Source organism: Hyla sarda, chromosome 7 (assembly GCF_029499605.1).
Source record: "Hyla sarda isolate aHylSar1 chromosome 7, aHylSar1.hap1, whole genome shotgun sequence".
In the NCBI taxonomy this organism is placed as follows: domain Eukaryota; kingdom Metazoa; phylum Chordata; class Amphibia; order Anura; family Hylidae; genus Hyla; species Hyla sarda.
Window position 1 is genome coordinate 185740427 of NC_079195.1, and position 21350 is coordinate 185761776.

Below are 21350 nucleotides of genomic sequence, written 5' to 3' on the forward strand. Positions count from 1 at the left end.
GAAGTTAGAGGTAGCGTTTAGGTATAGGGAAGTTAGAGGTAGCGTTTAGGTATAGGGAAGTTAGAGGTAGCGTTTAGGTATAGGGGAGTTAGAGGTAGCGTTTAGGTATAGGGAAGTAAGAGGTAGCGTTTAGGTATAGGGAAGTTAGAGGTAGCGTTTAGGTATAGGGAAGTTAGAGGTAGCGTTTAGGTATAGGGAAGTTAGAGGTAGCGTTTAGGTATAGGGAAGTTAGAGGTAGCGTTTAGGTATAGGGAGGTTAGAGGTAGCGTTTAGGTATAGGGGAGTTAGAGGTAGCGTTTAGGTATAGGGAGGTTAGAGGTAGCGTTTAGGTATAGGAAAGTTAGAGGTAGCGTTTAGGTATAGGGGAGTTAGAGGTAGCGTTTAGGTATAGGAAAGTTAGAGGTAGCGTTTAGGTATAGGGAGGTTAGAGGTAGCGTTTAGGTATAGGGAAGTTAGAGGTAGCGTTTAGGTATAGGGAGGTTAGAGGTAGCGTTTAGGTATAGGGAGGTTAGAGGTAGCGTTTAGGTATAGGGAAGTTAGAGGTAGCGTTTAGGTATAGGGAAGTTAGAGGTAGCGTTTAGGTATAGGGAAGTTAGAGGTAGCGTTTAGGTATAGGGAGGTTAGAGGTAGCGTTTAGGTATAGGGAGGTTAGAGGTAGCGTTTAGGTATAGGGAGGTTAGAGGTAGCGTTTAGGTATAGGGAGGTTAGAGGTAGCGTTTAGGTATAGGGAAGTTAGAGGTAGCATTTAGGTATAGGGAAGTTAGAAGTAGTGTTTAGGTATAGGGAAGTTAGAGGTAGCGTTTAGGTATAGGGAAGTTAGAGGTAGCGTTTAGGTATAGGGAAGTTAGAGGTAGCATTTAGGTATAGGGAAGTTAGAAGTAGTGTTTAGGTATAGGGAAGTTAGAGGTAGCGTTTAGGTATAGGGAAGTTAGAGGTAGCATTTAGGTATAGGGAAGTTAGAAGTAGTGTTTAGGTATAGGGAAGTTAGAGGTAGCGTTTAGGTATAGGGAAGTTAGAGGTAGCGTTTAGGTATAGGGAAGTTAGAGGTAGCATTTAGGTATAGGGAAGTTAGAAGTAGTGTTTAGGTATAGGGAAGTTAGAGGTAGCGTTTAGGTATAGGGAAGTTAGAGGTAGCGTTTAGGTATAGGGAAGTTAGAGGTAGCGTTTAGGTATAGGGAAGTTAGAAGTAGCGTTTAGGAATAGGGAAGTTAGAGGTAGCCCCATGTGAAGACGTTACCATTAGAAATGGCACATGACAGTTGGGTGCCCCATTACAGGTTTTATATTGAAGTCCAGTTATGCTTCTAAAGTGGCATAAATTACTAGTCAAAACCAATCGCCAACGTGCCTTGGTGTAGTCATTACTTGGTTAGCTTTCCTGAGCAGCAGAGTGACTGATACTTGTTTTATATGGGTTTAATCTTCACACTTTGCTTTTCTCCTCTTGTTGCAGTGTTTTTCCCAGGGAGCTAAAAGAAGTCTTTGCATCTTGGAAACAGCAATGTATTAATAGGGGCAAGCAAGATATCAGCGAGCGGCTGATCAGTGCCTCTCTGTTCCTCCGATTCCTCTGCCCATCAATTATGTCCCCAAGTCTCTTTGGCCTGATGCAGGAATATCCCGATGATCGCACTTCTCGGACTTTGACGCTCATAGCCAAGGTGATACAGAACCTCGCCAACTTTGCAAAGTAAGTGTTGACTAAAGAGTTCCTACCTACGTTTCATCACTTTCTACCATCTTGAGGGGTACGGTCTCACCTAGTGGAAGCCACTATCGGAGATGCAGAGGACACACGCACTCATTTTATATTGATTGTTAGTGACCACACAATTCTGCAGATTGTTTCTCTGCAAAGTTATGAGGCCATAGGGTATATAACCGCACAATATTGGAGGTAAATAACAGTTTTACTCACAAAACCTCATGGGCATTAACAGACAATTAGAAAACAAACACATATAGTATGTCCGCATGATCTTTAAATACATCGGGGCTGTGTATCTTACACCATGTAGGACCCTACTTAAAGGGGTACTCTGTGGAACTAAACCCATAGCCCATCCTTTCCCTTTCATAAACCTAATTTGTCTAAATATCATTCATTAACTATATAGAAGTTTTCGCTCTTTAACCCCTTAACGACGCAGGATGTAAATGTACGTCCTGGTGAGGTGGTACTTAACGCACCAGGATGTACAATTACGTCCTATGCATAACCGCGAGCATCGGAGCGATACTCGCGTCATGCGCGGCAGTTCCCGGCAGCTGATAGCAGCCAGGGACCCGCCCGTAATGGCAGACATCCGCGATCGTTAACCCCTCAGATGCCATGCTAAATACAGATAACGGCATCTGCAGCATCACAGTACTTTGAATGGATGATCGAATCGCCCGCAGTGCTGCCGCTGCAGCATGGCGGCCGGAGGTCCCCTCACCTTGCTCTGGCCGTCTCCCGGGGTCTTCTGCTCTGGTCTGCGATCGAGCAGAAGATGACCGATAATACTGATCAGTGCTATGTCCTATACATAGCACTGAGCAATATTAGCAATCGAATGATTGCTATAAATAGTCCCCTATGGGGACTATTAAAGTGTAAAAATAAAAGTTAAAAAAAAATATGAAAACCCCCCTCCCCCAATAAAAACATAAATTGTCCCATTTTCCCTATTTCACCCTCAAAAAGTGTAAAAAAAAATTTTTTATAGACATATTTGGTATCGCCGCGTGCATAAATATCCCAACTATTAAAATAAAATGTTAATGATACCGTACGGTGAACGGCTTTTTTTTATAACATTTTGTCCAAAAAAAAGTATTAAAAGTTTTATCTTAGCAAAAATGGTATCAATAAAAAGTACAGATCACGGCGCAAAATGAGCCCTCATACCACCGCTTATACGGTAAAATGAAAAAGTTATAGTTCTTCAGATTTTAAACTTACTAATTTGGTTAAACAGTTTGCGATTTTTTTAAGCGCAACAGTAATAGAAAAGTATGCTATCATGGGTATCATTTTAATCGTATTGACCCAAAGAATAAAGAACACGTCATTTTTACCATAAATTGTACGGCGTGAAAACGAAACCTTCCAAAATTTGCAAAATTGCGTTTTTAATTTCCCCACACAAATAGTATTTTTTGGGTTGCGTCATACATTTTATGGTAATGTGAGTGATGGCATTACAAAAGACAACTGGTCGCGCAAAAAACAAGCCCTCATACTAGTCTGTGGATGAAAATATAAAAGAGTTAGGATTTTTTGAAGGCGAGGAGAAAAAAACGAAAACGTAAAAATAAAATTGTCTGCGTCCTTAAGGCCCAAATAGGCTTCGTCCTTAAGGGGTTAAGTTGTCACTTACATGCATGAAGTGAGGGAATGACATCATCCAGCCATCCACTCTGTCTCTGTCCAAATCCCTTTCTGAAAGCAGCCCCAACCCTCCTAAGAGACACAAACCATGTGGTTCTGCCCTGCACTGATGAGTCATGCTCCCTTAAGTGCTGAGAACTGGGAAGTGTGTGCAGCCCCAGCCAATCAGAAACTGAACCACTCTCTGCTGCTCAGAGCAGAGGTTTCAGTTCATGTGGGCCACATCAAGAAAAGAAAAAAACATTCCCTCCCTGCACAACACCCCCTCCCTGCACAACACCCCATGTCCCCTTTGCACAACAACCCATGCCCCCCCTGCACAACATCTCATGCCCTCCCTGCACAAGACCCCATGCCCCCCTTTGCACAAGACCCCATGCCCACCCTACACAAGACCCCATGCCCCCTGCACAACACCTCATGACCCTTTTCACAAGACCCCATGACCCCCTTCACAAGACCCCAGGCCCCTTTTGTACAACACTCCATGCTCCCGTTTGCACAAGACCCTTCCCCCCTGCACAAGACTGTGCAGTACAGTTCCCCCACATTAGGTGCAGTACAGTTCCCCCACATTAGGTGCAGTACAGTTCCCCCACATTAGGTGCAGTACAGTTCCCCCACATTAGGTGCAGTACAGTTCCCCCCACATTAGGTGCAGTACAGTTCCCCCACATTAGGTGCAGTACAGTTCCCCCACATTAGGTTGGCAGTATAGTTCCCCCCCATTAGGTTGGCAGTACAGTTCCCCCCCATTAGGTTGGCAGTACAGTTCCTCACATTAGGTGCAGGTACAGTTCCCCCACAGACAGACAGCCTTCAGCCATATATATAGTGTATGGCTAGAGGCTGTATGCCTGTTTACTGCCCCACTTCAATGTTCCGACCACCACTCCTCCGGTCCAGGGTCACAATCTACTGCTATGGCCTATGGGCCATAGCAGTAGGTCCCTGGACCGGAGGAGCGGTGGTCAGAACACCGAAGATGAAGTGCTGGTGAGTGGCGACTTACCAAACCCGCGCGTCCTCCTCACTGCTCCGCTCTTCTCCTATGGGTGCACGCATGGGACGTCAGTGACGTCCCTGCGTGTGCTACCTCCCGGCGGCCCCTGTGTTTTTAAAGTTAACGCAGGGCTGCAGAGAGTTAATCAGGGCACCCTTGTGTCTCCAGGAGCGCCAATGATGATCCGGCTCTGACCAGAGCAATAAATATCTTTGCCGGGCTGCGGGCCACATGTTTGACACCCGTGGTTTATAGGGAATATATGCAGGAAGTGTGGTGGCTTTGGAGCATTTTTTTTTTGCATATTTTTCCCTGGAGTATGCCTTTTAAGGGTATATTCACACCTGCGTATTTTTGCTGCAGATTTTGCCACCCATTGACTTCAATGGGTGGCAGATCGGCAGCAACAAAATAGGTTTGTGTTAACATACCCTAAGGGTGCTAATGAGGTGTTCTTACACAGTCAGGATCTAAACCATTTTTGTTCACATTGTTGTTTTTTGCAGTTTTTAAGCTAAAACCAGAATTGGGTTCAAAAAAGATTTATGCATGTCTTTTATGTTTTGGCTTCAAAACTGCTTCTCAGCAGCATTGCACTTAGGCTTGTGTGTTGTAGAACAGCAAGTTCTGACACAACTGGACAGGTAGCAGTTAATAGCAAATGCTACCTGCAGCTGCTAATACGTGCACAATAGTACTTTAAGGGTATGAATTCGGGTAGAAAACAGACATGGTGCACATCTACAATCTTGCATAATGATCTAATTGCTTCTCAGCATAATATAAAAAACTAACAGGTTGTTAGTATACATTTTTGATCAAAAAGTACAAGCCCACTCGCCACGTCAAGGCCACCTATTTAGAGTGGGTCCCTAACGTCCCTAGCTTAAAATGGCGTAGCACCGGGCGGCGACCACCACCGCCGCGACACCAGTGCCAACAGGGGGAAACGAACCACTGGCAGAGCTGCCCCAATGCCACTCAAACCAGTCCATGGGTCGCACCTCCCCGCAGACACGGCGCCACGGCAGCAACGGACGCCGTACAGCACCACACCAGTGTGAACAAGGTTTAATAGCTCACTTACCCAGTCAGACTGGGAGGCTGCTAGGAAAGAAAAGGCCCTTGTGTAGCTAACTACTACTTATATAGGGTTGGGCTGAGGGGGTGGGGAAGAGTGCAGACAACGTGTTCAAACAAAAAAAAGTAGGGGATAGAAAACACAGTGTGAATTCGGGTAGAAAACAGACATGGTCGCACATCTTCAATCTTGTATAATGATCTGATTGCTTCTCAGCATAATATAAAAAACTAACAGGTTGTTAGTATACATTTTTGATCAAAAAGTACAAGCCCACTCACCACGTCAAGGCCACCTATTTAGAGTGGGTCCCTAACGTCCCTAGCATAAAATGGCGTAGCACTGGGCGGCGACCACCACCGCGCCAACGGGGTATGTTCACACGGCAAAATTTCTAAGCAGAATCTGCAAGAAAAAATCAGCTTGGAAATTCTTTTGTATCTGTCCCATTGTTTTCAATAGGATTCTCCTGCACCGTGTAAAGGGCAAAAATTGGGATACTTGGGTCCGCTGAAAGAATGAACTTGTTCTTTCTTTTGACTGAATCCACTCAGGAATGCATTCCTGTCTAGGAAACCGTCCTAGCAACGAGGGAACATCCATATTTGTTTTCCGAGCGGATATTTTGCTAATTTTTCACAGTGTGAATATACCCGTAGGATATGTTCCTACTTGAATGCTGCATACTTTACCCTATGGCAAAAATGCATCACAAAGTACACTGCAGAAGTTTTGAGCGTAGCCTCATATTTTTCTAGTGTATATTAGCTGCGTTTTGGGATACAGCGTAGCCCCATTTAATCTAACGTGCTTTATACAGTTTTCACAGATCATACATACTATAATATGACAGGACGCTGTATGTGCAGCACTATCAGGAGTTGAAGCAGTTAATGTCCTGAACACACAATTCTTGGTGCTTGTGTAACATCTAATGCCAGGCGATAGAAAATCCCACATTGTAGATCAGGACATTGCACTCTATACTTTTTATGATATAACTTTAACATCTTATCTTTATCAAACAGATTTGGCAATAAGGAGGAATACATGGCTTTCATGAACGACTTCTTGGAGCACGAATGGGGTGGGATGAAACGTTTTCTCCAAGAGATCTCCAACCCAGATACCATCTCGAACACGCCGGGATTTGAAGGTTACATCGACCTTGGCCGGGAGCTCTCAGTCCTGCACAGCCTCCTGTGGGAAGTGGTGTCTCAGCTTGATAAGGTAACACGCACAGAGGGCTGGACGACTTTTGCCTGTAGCTAGTTTAATTTGTCAAAGTTACATTACAGAAATGTTTCTTATCTAAAGTCTAGTTATTCTGCGTCAATAAGGACTAGCTATACTACACATACACTGCCTGATCTGACCATAGGTAATGAGGTGCTGTAGGGTGCTCAGCAGCGCCTCTGTCTCTATCCATCGCTGATTCATTGGGTCCTGACACTTCATCACCACCTGACAGAGAGTGCTTTCTCACGTTTCGGTTTAGTTGGTGAAATTAGACTTCATTACATGACATGTATTCTTTATCCTATAAGAGTATGTTTAATCTCCAATGTAGCACTGCTTTGTCTTCCTCAGAGGTTGCAGTTAGTAGGTGGGTCACTCTTCACCCATGCTTTAGAATGAGTAACCGGTCATAACCCACCCATATCTGGGTGCAGATGTTGGTGATCATAGCACCTTGTCATTATTTCCGACACTTTATAGGATCATTTTTTAACATGAAAGAAAAACTGCCATTAACTGGTGATTATATCACTGACATCATACAGATTTGATTGACAAAGAAAATGGTCCTGGATGAAACGTTACCTTGTGTATGGGCTATACATTGAAATATGGAGTACTTCTCATGGCTTACTTATGGCACCATCACTACATTGTTTCAGATTAATATTCCTGTATAAAGATGACATCTTATCCCCTTTCCAAAGGATAGGGGATAAGATGTTTGGTGGCGGGTGTCCCGCTGCTGGGACCCCCGCGATCTCTGCTGCGGAACCCCAGACATCCAGTGCACAGAGTGAACTTCGTTCTGTGCCAGATGACTGGCTATGCGGAACAGAGGCCTGTGACGTCACGCCCCCTCCCATAGACTTGCATTAAGGGGGTGTGGCTGTGACATCACGAGCCTCTGGCACTGCACCCGATGCTCTTATTCCCTATTCTTTGGATAGTGGATAAGATGTCTAGGGGCAGAGTACCCCTTTAAGGACATCTATAGGCCAGAGCGGAGATCTACTAAAAAGCATTTGTTCTCACTCAGGCTTATATGGTGACCATATATTAAATGTGAATGGACAGAATGTAAGACTGTATTATCTGTCATGACATTTGCTTGCCAATATTCCTGACAAAGTCAGCTTTTTGTTGGTACTCTCAGGAGCCAGACTTGTGCATTCAACTTCCATATGGGTTGTCTGATAAGAAAACCTCTTATAATGGTACTTTTTTGTAACCACAAATGCCAGATCTGTGGTCCATAGCCCACTATAGTATAGAAAAACTGTTTTCAAATGTGAAAGGTTTTTTTTTGGGGGGGGGGGGGATTTTTTTTTAAATTGATGGCCTATCCTGAAAATAGGCCATCAATATCTGATCATTTTGGAGCAGACGTTGGCCACACTTGCTGATCAGCTGTACGCCAACACCCATAGCAGACAGTAAATGGAGCTAAAAGCAAATAGCTCGGTGCATTGTGTAGTGGCCACATTGGGTAACTGCAGCTTAGCTCAACAAACAACTGATCAGAAGGCTTCCAAGTGTTAGACCTCCATCAATCAGATATTGATTGTTTACCCTAAGGATAGGCCACCAATAACAAAACAAAAGTACCAGAAGCCCTTTTAAACTTAGGTGAAAACATCTTTAAAGGGGTACTCCGGTGGAAAACTTTTTTTTTTTTTTTAATCAACTAGTGCCAGAAAGTTAAACAGATTTGTATATTAGCTAGTTGAACGAGGTAGAAAGAAGTCGCACTCACCAACCTAGAGCAGTATTCAAAGTCTTGTCCTTTATTCACACCGGCAGAGTGGAACAATAAAACACGGTCACGCACGGGGGGAGCGAGAGCAGCCGCTCTCAGGATGCGGGGGCACACCACCAGAGGCAACTAGTTTCGCGTCACGGCTTGACGCTTCTTCCGGCCAATAATCACACCTTATTGGCCCGAAGAAGCGTCAAGCCGTGACGCGAAACTAGTTGCCTCTGGTGGTGTGCCCCCGCATCCTGAGAGCGGCTTCTCTCGCTCCCCCCACCCGTGCGTGACCGTGTTTTATTGTTCCACTCTGCCGGTGTGAATAAAGGACAAGACTTTGAATACTGCTCTAGGTTGGTGAGTGCGACTTCTTTCTACCTCGTTCAACTAGCTAATATAAGTTACTTTACCTATTGGTCTGCACCTCCACGCAGCAGGTAGTGTCCACTCTGAGGTCACAGCAGCATAGCCTACCCCGCATATCTTAGTCAGCTGACTGGATACAGCAGTGCCGGGTGTTATACCTGTTCTTGCAAACACTTCATTTAGATTTGTATATTACTTCTATTAAAAAAAAATCTTAATCCTTCCAGTACTTATTAGCTGCTGAATACTACAGAGGAAATTCTTTTCTTTTTGGACCACAGAGCTCTCTGCTGACATCACGAGCACAGTGCTCTCTGCTGACATCTCTGTCCTTTTTCAGAACTGTCCAGAGTAGGAGAAAATCCCCATAGCAAACATAACCTGCTCTGGACAGTTCCTAAAATGGACAGAGATGTCAGAAGAGAGCAATGTGGTTGTGATGTCAGCAGAGAGAACTGTGTTCCAAAAATAAGTTTTTTCTATGTAGTATTCAGCAGCTAATAAGTACTGGAAGGATTAAGATTTTTTAATAGAATTAATCACAAATCTGTTTAACTTTCTGGCACCAGTTGATTTAAAATAAAGTTTTCCACCAGAGTACCCCTTTAAGGGAAAATGTTGGTGTTTACCTAAAATCTAAGTGATGCCATATTGCATAGGGCCCATTCCTCTCTCAGCACACACTGGTAAGTTGACTTAAGAAGTGACAGCGATGGTTTTTGCCTTTCCTCCAATATGATTACTATGTATTCTGTCTTCTTATTTGCGGTATTGTTGCTAGCTGTGTTGTGGTGTCTCAGATCCCTTCATAGTTCACTGGTTGACTTGTGCACCCTACAATCAGCCACTTCCACATACAGTATCTCCATGACCTATTTACATTATCCATCAGTAACAGACGATCTACAACACTTGGCTGATCCCGTAGAGAAGTCATCCTCCCAATAACACCGTTCACCTTTCTATCCTTCCTACTTTCACTAGAATGAACGCATGCTCCACTATGTAACCCAGAGGCCCGTGTAACTTCTGGATGCACACCACGTTTCCCTCGTCTCTCCCTGCATTTTTGTAGTATGTTAGCTTTGCATGTCTGTTTTGAGTTGGAATGGCAGTAGTTTTTAGTTATGTTAAGCATGAATTAATTATTTTCCTTCTGGATTTGAGCAGTCCTAATTTCTTCTCTATTTCCTTTTCTCCCTCGCCCTTTCCTACCCCGATGCCTGGCTACACCCCGTCTCCTCCATCCGTCACATCGTGGTTGATAATATGGCTCTACGCTCATGCCATGCCCTCACATACTCATATGAACAAAAAAAACAAACAAAAAAAACACCTGTCCTTCGAACCCCTCCTGGCCTTCCCCGTCACAATGGCGGACGTTGCCACGCATATTGTCCAATCAGGGTGAAAATTCCTTCCTACAGGCCACCGTGGAAAAACTGGGACCGCTGCCGCGCATCCTTGCGGACATCACCAAGTCTCTGACCAACCCCACTCCCATCCAGCAACAGTTAAGACGGTTCACTGAGCACAGCTCCACTCCAAATGTAAGTGGCAGCCTTTCTTCAGGACTTCAGAAGATATTTGAGGACCCTGCTGACAGGTGAGGGCATATATATTCATATATATTCCAAACAGATTTATTAGATTTGTGTTTTTATATAGTTTTATTATATTTTTTATTATATTTGGTTGCTTTTTTCAGAAACGGCTCACATTGGGGGTTGGGTTTAGTATTACAGGTCAGCTCCATGGACTGTGTGGAAAAGTGCTGCATGGTTTTCTGAAGAAAGCAACTATGTTTTCATAATGCTGGGCAATCCCTTTAGTTGTGGCTTCTTTGTACCCCAAGTGGCTGGGGCAGTTTTATCTTTATTGTTTTGAGGTGACTATTCCTGTGCAGAAATATACTAGTTTAACTCCTTGGAGACATATCACTTACGTTTAAAGCAATGTGGCTATGCACTTAACACTAAGTGCATGTACGTCTGAGTAATGGTGTGGGTATAGGAGCTGTGGGGGAGATTTATCAAAACCTGTGAAGAGGAAAAGTTTCCCAGTTGCCCATGGCAACCAATTAGAGTGCTTCTTTAATTTTTAAATGGGCCTGTTGAACATGAAAGAAACAATCTGGTTGCTATGGGCAATTGGGTAACTTTTCCTCTGCACAGGTTTTGATAAATCTCCCCTTGTATTCATGTGCTCATTCGCTGATGCTGGCTGTAACTGACAACCAACATTCTGCTGTAATGGCCGGGATCGGAGAGAACTATGATCCCTGCTGTTTAACATCTCAGATAATACTTACACTGCGAGTTCATGATCGCACCTCTACATTCAGCATGGTTATAATAACTGATGCAATATGCCACCGCTAAAAATATAACTCTTCTCTTTGACCATATGAGTTATTTATTTGTAATCTCCTGTGATTTCTTATGTTTAACTTGAGGCTATTTTTATACAGTGATCTTTTAAAGCTGAAGTCTCCAACCATAGAAAATGTTGATAACTACTTCAGGGGGAAAACACTGCTTCTTGTCCAGCAAGCATCAACGCAAAGCATGTCTTACTCTGACAAGGACGATAGAGACAATGTGCTTCCCAATGGACGTAGTGTGTCCTTGATGGACCTCCAGGACTCTGCTGTCATACCCAGCGAACGTTGCTCTGTTGTTCAAGAGCCACCATTACGTTTAACAGGCAGCCAGTTGTCTATTGCACATGTAGCCACCATCAAGCAATTACGGGAAAACCAGAGTACACCACAAAGTGCGCCACAAGTCAGGAGACCTTTACACCCGGCCCTGAGTCAGCAGAACAGCTTGCAGCCCTTGTCTTTTCAAAATCCTGTGTACCACCTCAACAACCCTCCACCAACTATGCCCAAAGCATCTGTGGACTCTAGTCTTGAAAACCTAAGCACTGCCAGTTCTCGAAGCCACAGCAACAGTGAAGAATTTATCCTTAGTGGACCTAGCAATAGCAGTATGGAAGACTTTACTAAAAGGAGTACCCAGAGTGAGGACTTCAGCAGACGGCACACCATGCCAGAAAGACCTGTTCCTATAGCACTGCCAAGACAGAATAGCACAGGACAAGCCCAGATCCGAAAGACTGACCAAGCGGCTCTTGGTGCTCGAGCCAAGGCCCCACAGTCTTTGCCACACAGTGCCTCCTTACGTAGCACAGGTAGCATGTCTGGCATCTCTGCAACACTGCTTGCTGAGCCTGTGCAGAATGGGAACCGGTCTAGACAACAGTCAACATCTTCCCGTGAGAGCCCTGTACCTAAGCTACGAGCCATTCATCGCCAGCAGACCCAGCAGGTAAGGCCAAGGGAATTTATAACATTGCTGGAGTTTCTTTTTTTCTGTCAAAGACCATGTGCCCTTATTTCTCTATTCCCTTCAGCCTCCTATATCAGTCCCACACTTTAGACAGTCTGTACTGCATCAGAAACCTAGACAGGTTCTAGACAGGTCATTCAGAGTGAAAGGCGCTCTATATAGCTGCACTGGCAAAAGATAAGGATCCTTATAGAGGTTGTCCAACGATGGAACCTATTTTCAGCCGTCTAATAAAAGAAGGTATATTGGTAAATAAAGTTACTTTTCTACCTATCCATGGTCTTTTATGCTTATCTTCTGCTTTCGATACAAACTGCTCTATTGTATTTATTAATTGGCTTCCTGTTGCTGTGTACAGGACACTCTAGTCGTTCAACCAAATTTATCTCTCTCCCTACTACACCTTCTTGACTACATCCCCTCCAACAAAGGAGTGAGATAGGGCTGGGTGAATTCCTGACTATACAAGAGTATACACAGGAACAGTAAGTCCATTACAGTATGTAAATCAGACAGGTCATGGGGCGAAAGGCAACAGAACAGACAGATTGCATCAAAAGCAGAAGCAGGGCATGAAAGATCACAGAAAGGTAGTAAACTTACTTTATTTACCAATAAATGTTAAAGGGCTTATCCAGTGGGAGTTTTTTGTTGTTGTTTTTTGCCCACTAGACTATAAAAAAAAAATAATAATTATCTCCAGTGTCCCGCTCCGGTCCTCCTCTTCCGCTGGAAAATCGTGACACCCAGGCCCGGAGTGACGAGTGTCATTCTTCTGCTCAGCCAATTACTGGCCGAGGAGGGACATCGCTGCAGCCAGTAATTGCCTACGCACAGTATGACACTCTGGGCCCCTACATCACTCCAGACCCAGGCGTCATGATTGTTTCTTTTCATAGACTTTTTAGTGGGCAAAGATGTAAAAAAAATAATAATAATCCTACCACTATAGCCCCCCTTAATTCATTAGACAGTTGATAAAAAGTTTCATTGTCAGACAACCTTCCACTATTAACTCCTAACAACCCATTAATACTAAATGGCATAAATGTACATAACTGCTATGGGAGCTTGTTGGTTACTGACAGCCCAACTTCCACTCAGTCCTTTGCTGTTTAATTCTCTCTCCCCCCAGCACCCTTGTTACCTAGGTTGTTAGAGGCAGATAGGGGGCCGACTTTGTCATCCGTTGGTGCTCCATGAATGTGATCACAGGACCCCACTGGGTTACCATGGCATCTGCTGAACTAAGGCCTTCTGCCTGCCTATACTTTGGCAAGAAACAAGTGCTTTGGTATACTAAGCATACCAAGTATTGTATCAGTGATCAGAAGATCACATTGAGACATCTCTTAGTGGCCTAGTGACCAGCTAAGGAACTGTAATTATTTATTTTGTTAAAGTGATACAGAAACCCAGATATATGGTATTATTGCAATAGAATAAGCCGTGTTATAAAGAGAGCACATTATTTTCGGCACACGGTGAACACACGCACAAAAGCTGCTATTGATTATTTTATTTATTCTGCATGCAAGGTTGCAGTGCAAGATTTAAAAGACAAGCAGGTTATATGAACCCCAAAATTATTTAAAAATTACAACTCATTCAGCAAAAAATCTTTCCTCCAGTAAATGAAGAAGTATTAACATGTTATCGTTATCAAAATGTGACCCAAAACAAGGGTATGTACACACAAGCAAAACCCATGAGATTTTTGACTTGGAAACCAATTTCCGCAACAAAAACCAGTGTGTGTCACCTTTAAAAACCTGCTCTTGTTGACGTCAAGCATAGGTATGGAACCACACCAATTCTTTTCTATGAGATTACACTCCCAAAAATAAATAAATCACTAGGAGCAATAAGACGCATACGCTCACTGCGCCTTAGCGAAAAACCATGACACGGTGCTTCCCATGGGCATATGGGCACTCAACAGTCCTTTTGCAGTGAATGAAGTAATGCTCATGCTAGCACTCTGCCACTGCATTTACTATGGGCACTTGTGGAACTCTGTTCCCATGATTGGTGGAGGTCCCAGAGGTCGGCCCCCAGAGATGACATGTATATCGGGGGATTTTAATGTGGGAACCCCTTTTTCAATTCTAAATAGGCTCAGTCCTTAAGGGGTCAAGAAAGAAGCTGCTGGTGCACAAAAATGCTTTTTTCTTTTTTTTATTGTTTGATTACAAAACAACAAAAAGGCTTCATATATTTATCATTCTCAAGGTAAATTATTTCGGGGGTAGAGAAAGTATACAGTGTAAGATTTTCTAAGATAACTTTTTTTGTGATAAAAGTTGTTAATATTGACATAAGACAAAAATAAAGACCCATTGCTGAAGGGCCCCTTTAAAAGCAGTGTTGGTAACTTGTACGCAAGGTGTTCCAGTCTGAGCGCTCACTGGCACCATACTGCCTCCTTGTGGCTGGTAATTGCATAGTTGTGCACTTCAACTCCATTTCAGTAAGCAACATAACCTGCATAAAGCTAATATTAAAATGTGTAACTACAAAATATACTCTCAGCTTACATTGGTTATATGTAAAATGAAATGATACAGTAAGAGAATAAGTTTTAGTTTTAACTATTTAATGGTCCAGTATCAAATGGGAATAGGGTAAATGTATTTATACCAGTTTCTGCTTAAGGTGCAGTCACCTGTGGATTCTGCAACAATGTCCCCGGTGGAGAGGACAGCTGCATGGGTGCTGAATAATGGACAATATGAAGACGAGGAGGAGGAAACTGGGGACCAAACTAAGGAAGAACCCAAACCTGCTGAGAAGGTGAGTATATGGATAGATCAGTCATGGCACCGGTTTACCCTGCAAGCAACATTTCCTGCCTCCCCATTGTTTGCCGATATGAAAAGTTCTTCAGCGGAACCCCAGAATTGTTCTTTCTGACAAAATAAATATCCCCAAATATAAAATGCATTAATAATGTTGTGTATGCCCTAAGAAACAAGTGGTAAAGTGATATAGATGAGTCCATGCACTTATTAGTTGCAGAGTTATACAACTCCCCTCATCACAGAGCCTGACTTTGCTAAGAGCAGTCTCTGTAATGTGCCCTGTGAGATGTGTGATCGCTGGGGGTCTGACCGCCAGGAGACCCCAGTTACTTTAACAACACTGGTCCCCGAGTGCCATGTGTGAATGGGCAATGCACTTACGTGGCCGCTGCTCCCTTCCTACTATGGGACTGCTAGCAGTCAAATCCCTAGCGATTGCATATTTATCACTTATCCTGTAGATAGCTGATATATTATTTTTTGGGGGGAAAATCCCATTAAATACAATTGCCGCTATTTATACACAAATTACCATCTGTTACACTTCAAGTAAGACAGAGTGGATCATTGCACTCCCATTAACATGTTGTCCTTTGCTTTCCAGTATGAGCAAGAGATAGCCAAACTAAAGGAGAAGTTAAAGGTTTCTAGCCGTCGCCTGGAGGAATATGAGAGGCGGCTCCTGGTGCAGGAACAGCAGATGCAGAAGCTGTTAATGGAATACAAATCTAGACTAGAGGACAGCGAGGAGCGACTGCGGCGGCAGCAAGAAGAGAAGGACAGCCAAATGAAAAGTGTCATTAGCAGGTAAGGCTCGGGCAAGGAGCTCTCACGTCTCCTGATCTGTATATGTGGTTCTCTTCTCACATCGTGCTCTTTCCTTCCAGGCTAATCGCTGTAGAAGAGGAATTAAAAAAGGATCATGCAGAGATGCAGGCTGTCATCGATGCAAAGCAGAAAATCATTGATGCACAGGTATGAGGTTATCCCCAAAGAGCACCATAATGTTCTTATTCTGATTTCACCTATATGGAAAGGTCAGAAGATAAACCAGCAGCTTAAGTTGTTTACCTGCCGTCTCTGGCTGTCACCTTCCATTTTATTTTGCTTCCAAAGGCTTAGTACCTTGGTACGCACTCTGTGTGTGTGTGTGTGTATATATATATATGTGTGTGTGTGTGTGTGTATATATATATATATATATATGTATGTAATGAGGAGAGAGAACAGCACACCAAGCTTGTGGAAAAAAAATGCTGGCGGTGCACGCAGATCTGGAGCTGTGGTCAAAGGCTCACCATTAATACAATCAAAAAAAGGATACTTCCGCAGCACACAGGATAGAGTGCAAAAAAATAGGTGGTTTATTCCATATTAAAAAGTGTTTTCACAACAAGCAACGTTTTGACTAGGCTCTCCCAGTCTTTTTCAAGCAGTGCTTGAAAAGTGAAAACACTTTTTAATATGGAATAAACCACCTATTTTTTGGCACTTTATCCTGTGTGCTGCGGAAGTATCCTTTTTTTGATTATATATATATATATATATATATATATATATATATATATGAGCAGGCTAAATATTTGCATAATATCCACATTACTTTCTAAATACATACTTGTTTTTTTAGTTAATTTATAAAAATGTTTTACTCGTTGCAGTTATGTTTCCATGTTCAGGTTTTTTTTTTAATGCAGTTTTAAAATCTAAAGCCAGAAATTAATTTAAAATGAGAAGACTCTGTTTTACCTTTACATGTCCTCCATGTATGATATATTTCTTTCTTTGGCTTTAAAAACTGCATAAAAAACCTGGCTGTGCGAACACACACTGTAGAAGAATATATGTTGCCAGCTGGAAACACTCAACAAGCAGGCTAGCTACTTTTAATGGACATTGTAATCGTTTTAGTATTCATTCGCCCTAAGAAACGTTCACCTTTAAAAGTGTTGTCCCAAAAAAAAAAACCTTTCTTAGGGCCCTATTACACAGTGGGATTATCAGCCAAACAGCCCAATATTGCCCTTTGCACTAGGGCCAGCGATCGTCTGATGAACGAGCCACCGATCACCTGTTAGATGATCACATTGTTTTCCTCTGCTTAAAAATTGTCGTTTGTTTGCTGCACATCTCCCCCTGTTGTAAGGGATGTGCAGCCTACGAATAAATGAAGCAAAGGACCACAAGCAAGGGAATGTTCACATGTACACAATGTGGATTTGATGCTGTAGATTTCAGCTATTTATATTGGTTAAATCCGCAACATGAAATCTGCTGCATGAAATCCACAGAGAAATAAGTGTGAACATACCCAAATAGGCCTGTGTTTTAGGGCCTGAATGCCTCGTTACACAGCAGTAATTAGATGAAATACTACTTAGAAGCCATTATTAGGAGTAGAACCGAAACAGAGAAAAACTATCATGGAAAGACTTTTTTTTTCTTGTTTTAGGCCTGCACGGGTGAAATACTGATGTGTGAAAGTGGCCGTAGAATTAAGTTGCTCTGCTGATATCAGCAGCTCAGTACCTCTACAGCTCTACCTGCAGGGTAAATGCAGTATTACACAGCGACTATTCAGATGAATAGATGATCATGTTATGCATTGGCCCAGATTTATCAACCTGCCAGAAACCAAAAATGTCTGGTTTTGCCTAAAACAACCAATCACAGCTCTGCTTTTGTTTTACCAGAGCTTGTTAAGATATGAAAAATGAGCTGTGATTGGTTACCTAGGACAAACCAGACAGTTTTGGTTACAGGCTGATAAATCTGGGTCATTGTCTTGTTAAAGGCGTCATCCACACTACAGACATTCAACCAGTGGATTTCCCGCTAACTGAATGTCCGCTTGCAGCCGGCGCCTCATGTTCCTTCTCTGGTAAAACCACCGGACATTGCCCTCTCTATAGTCCTGTCGGAATTCCGCTCAAAGAATAAACATGTTCATTCTTTGAGCAGGCGTACTTTCTGCCAGCAGAATTCTGCTACGACAATTTCTCAGTCTGAACAGAGCCACAAAATCCCATTAAAGGGTACCTCTCATCAAAAAAACTTTTGATATATTATAGATTAATGTATGCAGAATAACTTTACAATTGCATGTTATTAAAAAATATGCTTCTTTCTATTTAATTTTCCACTTTGAAGAAATGACCACTAGGGGTCTCCCTACCAGTCCTGGCAGCAAGCATTTCAGACTCATGCTGGAGTCCTAAACACTACGAGCTGCCAGTCTGCTTTGTTCACAAAGGAGAACACTCAGAGCTGCCAGCCTGCTTTGTTCACAGCCTGTTTGGCTGTGAACAAAGCAGGCTGGCAGCTCTGAGTGTTTAGGACTCCAGCATGAGTCAGAAATGCTTGCTGACAGGACTGATCGGGAAAAATACAATAGAAAGAAGCAAATTTTTCATTAACATGCTATTGGAAAGTTATTCATCATTCATTAATCTAAAATATATCAAAAGTTTATTTGATGAGAGGTACCCTTTAAAAACAATAGGACTCTAATGCACGAGGGATGCCACAGTGTGGCTCCTTTCTTTTATCCTAATCAATCCTCCAGCTCAGATAATAAAAATCCAAATAATCTGATCAGTGAGTGACAACCTAAGCATTGCATTGGCAGTTCATGTGGGGAGCAGTGCTGAGCTTGTCTGTGTCCTGGCTGCAGTCTGAGATTTAAGACTCCAGCATGAGTCTGAAATCTGTAAAAAAAAAAAAAAAAAAATCTTGTGACCAGGACTGGTAGGGAGACCCCTAGTGGGTCAAAGAGGGAAATTAGATAGAAAAAAGCATATTTTTGAATAGCATGCTATTGGAAAGCTATTCTGCATACATTAATCTATTTTTTTTTTTTTTTTTTTTTTTAAATAAAAGGTACCGTTTAATGCACAGCTATGGGGGCTTATGCACTCCAAGTGCTGAACTTTCACGTAATAAGATTGACATGTCCTAAAGTTAACTGATGATTTTCAGATAGCATTAGGAGATTATGGTGGCAAAAAATGTATTATCTAGGTTTTATATTCAATCAATGTAATATAAGGTAACATCTCGATTTAAAGTCTTATTGTTAGTATAGACTAGTGTAGTAAACTCCTGGTCATGAATGAGATCACCACTCTTTGGTCTGATCAGGATATTCATCTGACCCTAAAGAATGCTACACTAAAATGTCACTATTGTCCAGGGCAGTGTTTCTCAACCAGGGTGCCTCCAGCTGTTGCAAAACTACAACTCGCAGCATGCCCGGACAGCCGAAGGCTGTCCGGGCATGCTGTGAATTGTAGTTTTGCAACAGCTAGAGGCACCCTGGTTGGGAAACAGTGGTATAGGGAGCTATAATTGGGGTTATTTATTTAATATTCCCAGTGCACACTTCCTCCCCCCCCCCCCCCTCAGTAGTCATCAGCAGGACCTGCAGACTGTCAGTAGAGAAGAACAGGGAAGCTGTTACAATGTGTTTGAAGCCATATGACAGTCCTTCTGCATTGACAGGAACCATAAGGCTAGGTTCACACTGCTGAATCTCCGGGCAGAAAATTCTGCAATAGACTCCAATAGACTGCAATAGACTGCAATGTGTTCCGCGAGTATTTCCGCCTGAAGAAAGAGCAACCCCATTCTTCAGGCGGAAATTTCCCAGCGGATTTTCCGTTCACAAATTCCAACGTGTGAATATGTGAACGGAAACCCATTCACTACACTATACATTTTAGCAAGCGGAATTTCTCCCTGCAATTTCAAAGCGGAATTGCAGGCGGACATTCCGTAGTGTGAACCTAGCCTAAGGGTTTGATGTGTTCTACAGACAGTGCCAGGAATAGCAGTCATGGGGGGGAAAATAATTATTCCACCTCTTAATTTTTACCCAAAGTTTTTTTCATTCTACTTCTCTGTTCTGGAGCTTCTCTTGATGACAGCTGTGTTACAGATTTATAGAGAAAACAATAGACACTTGGCACAAAGCAGCACAGTTAGGTAACAGCGCGGCCGCTTAGATGTGTAAATCCACCAACAGCTGGAAAGCCCAAGGTCACCTAATCCTCCTTTGTATTACGATACCTTCAGTTTTTAGGTCAACTGACTATTGCTGGCAGAACTGTTGGCGAGAAGATCATTCTTAACCCCTGTGGAAATGTATTTAGTTTTTCGATGGATTCTAAGTCCCAAGTAAGCCTTTTGGCTCTGGAGTACAGAGATACTTCTAGAGCTGGTATAAAACGAAGGGTCACTTCCCTTTCTAGATGTCCGTGTCCTGTGTGAGCCGCACATCATCTGTCTTGTGTCATTACATGGCGTCGGCAAAGCTTTGGTTTCCTTCCTCACTAAGAAAAAAAAATAACCACTGACTTTCTCTCTCATATTAGTCTCATCACAACTGTGTTAAATTACAGGTCATAAATGGGAGTGTAACGCAAGCAGGCAAGTAAAACAAGTGCGCATAATAGCTAAGCAGTGTACCCAGACATGGCCTGTGCCTGACCTCCTACACATTCCAGCTCCTGGTCTCTTCAGGGTTCTTGTTGAAGTTGGGGGTTAAGGTCGGGGTTATCCGTAACTCTATGAATGTAAATAAAAATATATACAAATGGCATCCATCGTTACTTCACATTCACATTGTGGCTTGCTTCAAGCAGTTCACTAGATCTAGTCATACATTAGTTGTACATCAGGTGCTGCACTACTCTCAGGGGGTGACAGGCCACATGTACATGATTCTGTGACTTGGCTACCTCTGTGGTAGACAAGGGGTAACCTATGTGTACCCATATTGGTTGTCATATACATTTGTGCTTCCCATATGCAGTAGTTCAAAGAGTCACTGATACATCAGCGCTGCCCTCCGTGTAGTGGTTGTAGGTTTGGGTAGGAAAACTATCTGCCAGTTTGTTGCTTTATTATGAGATTGCTGGGTTTATTGTTCTTATCCTTCGTCCACATAGTGGTCTTGTCTTTTGGCAATTTCACCCATGCATTGTTTCTAGGCTTAAAGGCTATGGACAATTTAGCATTTATTTTTTTAACTGTGTACTTTATGCAGTTAAGAACTTCACTCCCTGGCAGGAGACAAGCCCCATAGACGTATAATGGATCTTGTCTTGTTCAGTGAGACAAAGATGGCAGGGTGCCTGGTAATGAAGCACTTAACCACAAGCTTATCCTGTAGCTATATCTAGAGATATAGCTGACCGTTCCAAACTCTTTACATGTCCCTACGACGCATCAAAAGTTTTTATGATTACAGTGGTACAGGTTAAATAAAAAAATGTAGTATCATGTGTCTTGTGCAGTTTGTGGATATTACAATACATTACTAGCTGCTCATCGCTGTTCTGTCTTGATTCCATCAGACATGTCAGCATGCAGCCCTCCTCTTCT

At 42.8% G+C, this 21350-nt stretch overlaps 1 protein-coding gene across 15 annotated transcripts in view; it reads left to right on the forward strand.

Annotated features, from left to right (window-relative positions):
• Nucleotides 1–21350, forward strand: part of RASAL2 (RAS protein activator like 2) — a 394529-nt gene that overhangs the window by 366573 nt on the left and 6606 nt on the right. For 11 of the 15 annotated variants that reach the window (XM_056531799.1, XM_056531790.1, XM_056531798.1 and 8 more), the window contains 7 exons: nucleotides 1454–1690; nucleotides 6486–6687; nucleotides 10219–10418; nucleotides 11283–12144; nucleotides 14809–14958; nucleotides 15571–15773; nucleotides 15854–15941. In XM_056531799.1, coding sequence (XP_056387774.1) covers nucleotides 1454–1690; nucleotides 6486–6687; nucleotides 10219–10418; nucleotides 11283–12144; nucleotides 14809–14958; nucleotides 15571–15773; nucleotides 15854–15941 — 1942 coding nt within the window. Of the gene's footprint in view, nucleotides 1–1453; nucleotides 1691–6485; nucleotides 6688–10218; nucleotides 10419–11282; nucleotides 12145–14808; nucleotides 14959–15570; nucleotides 15774–15853; nucleotides 15942–20365; nucleotides 20394–21350 lie in introns of all 15 variants that reach the window. The other 4 variants (XM_056531795.1, XM_056531791.1, XM_056531792.1 and 1 more) reach the window with 4 other exon arrangements.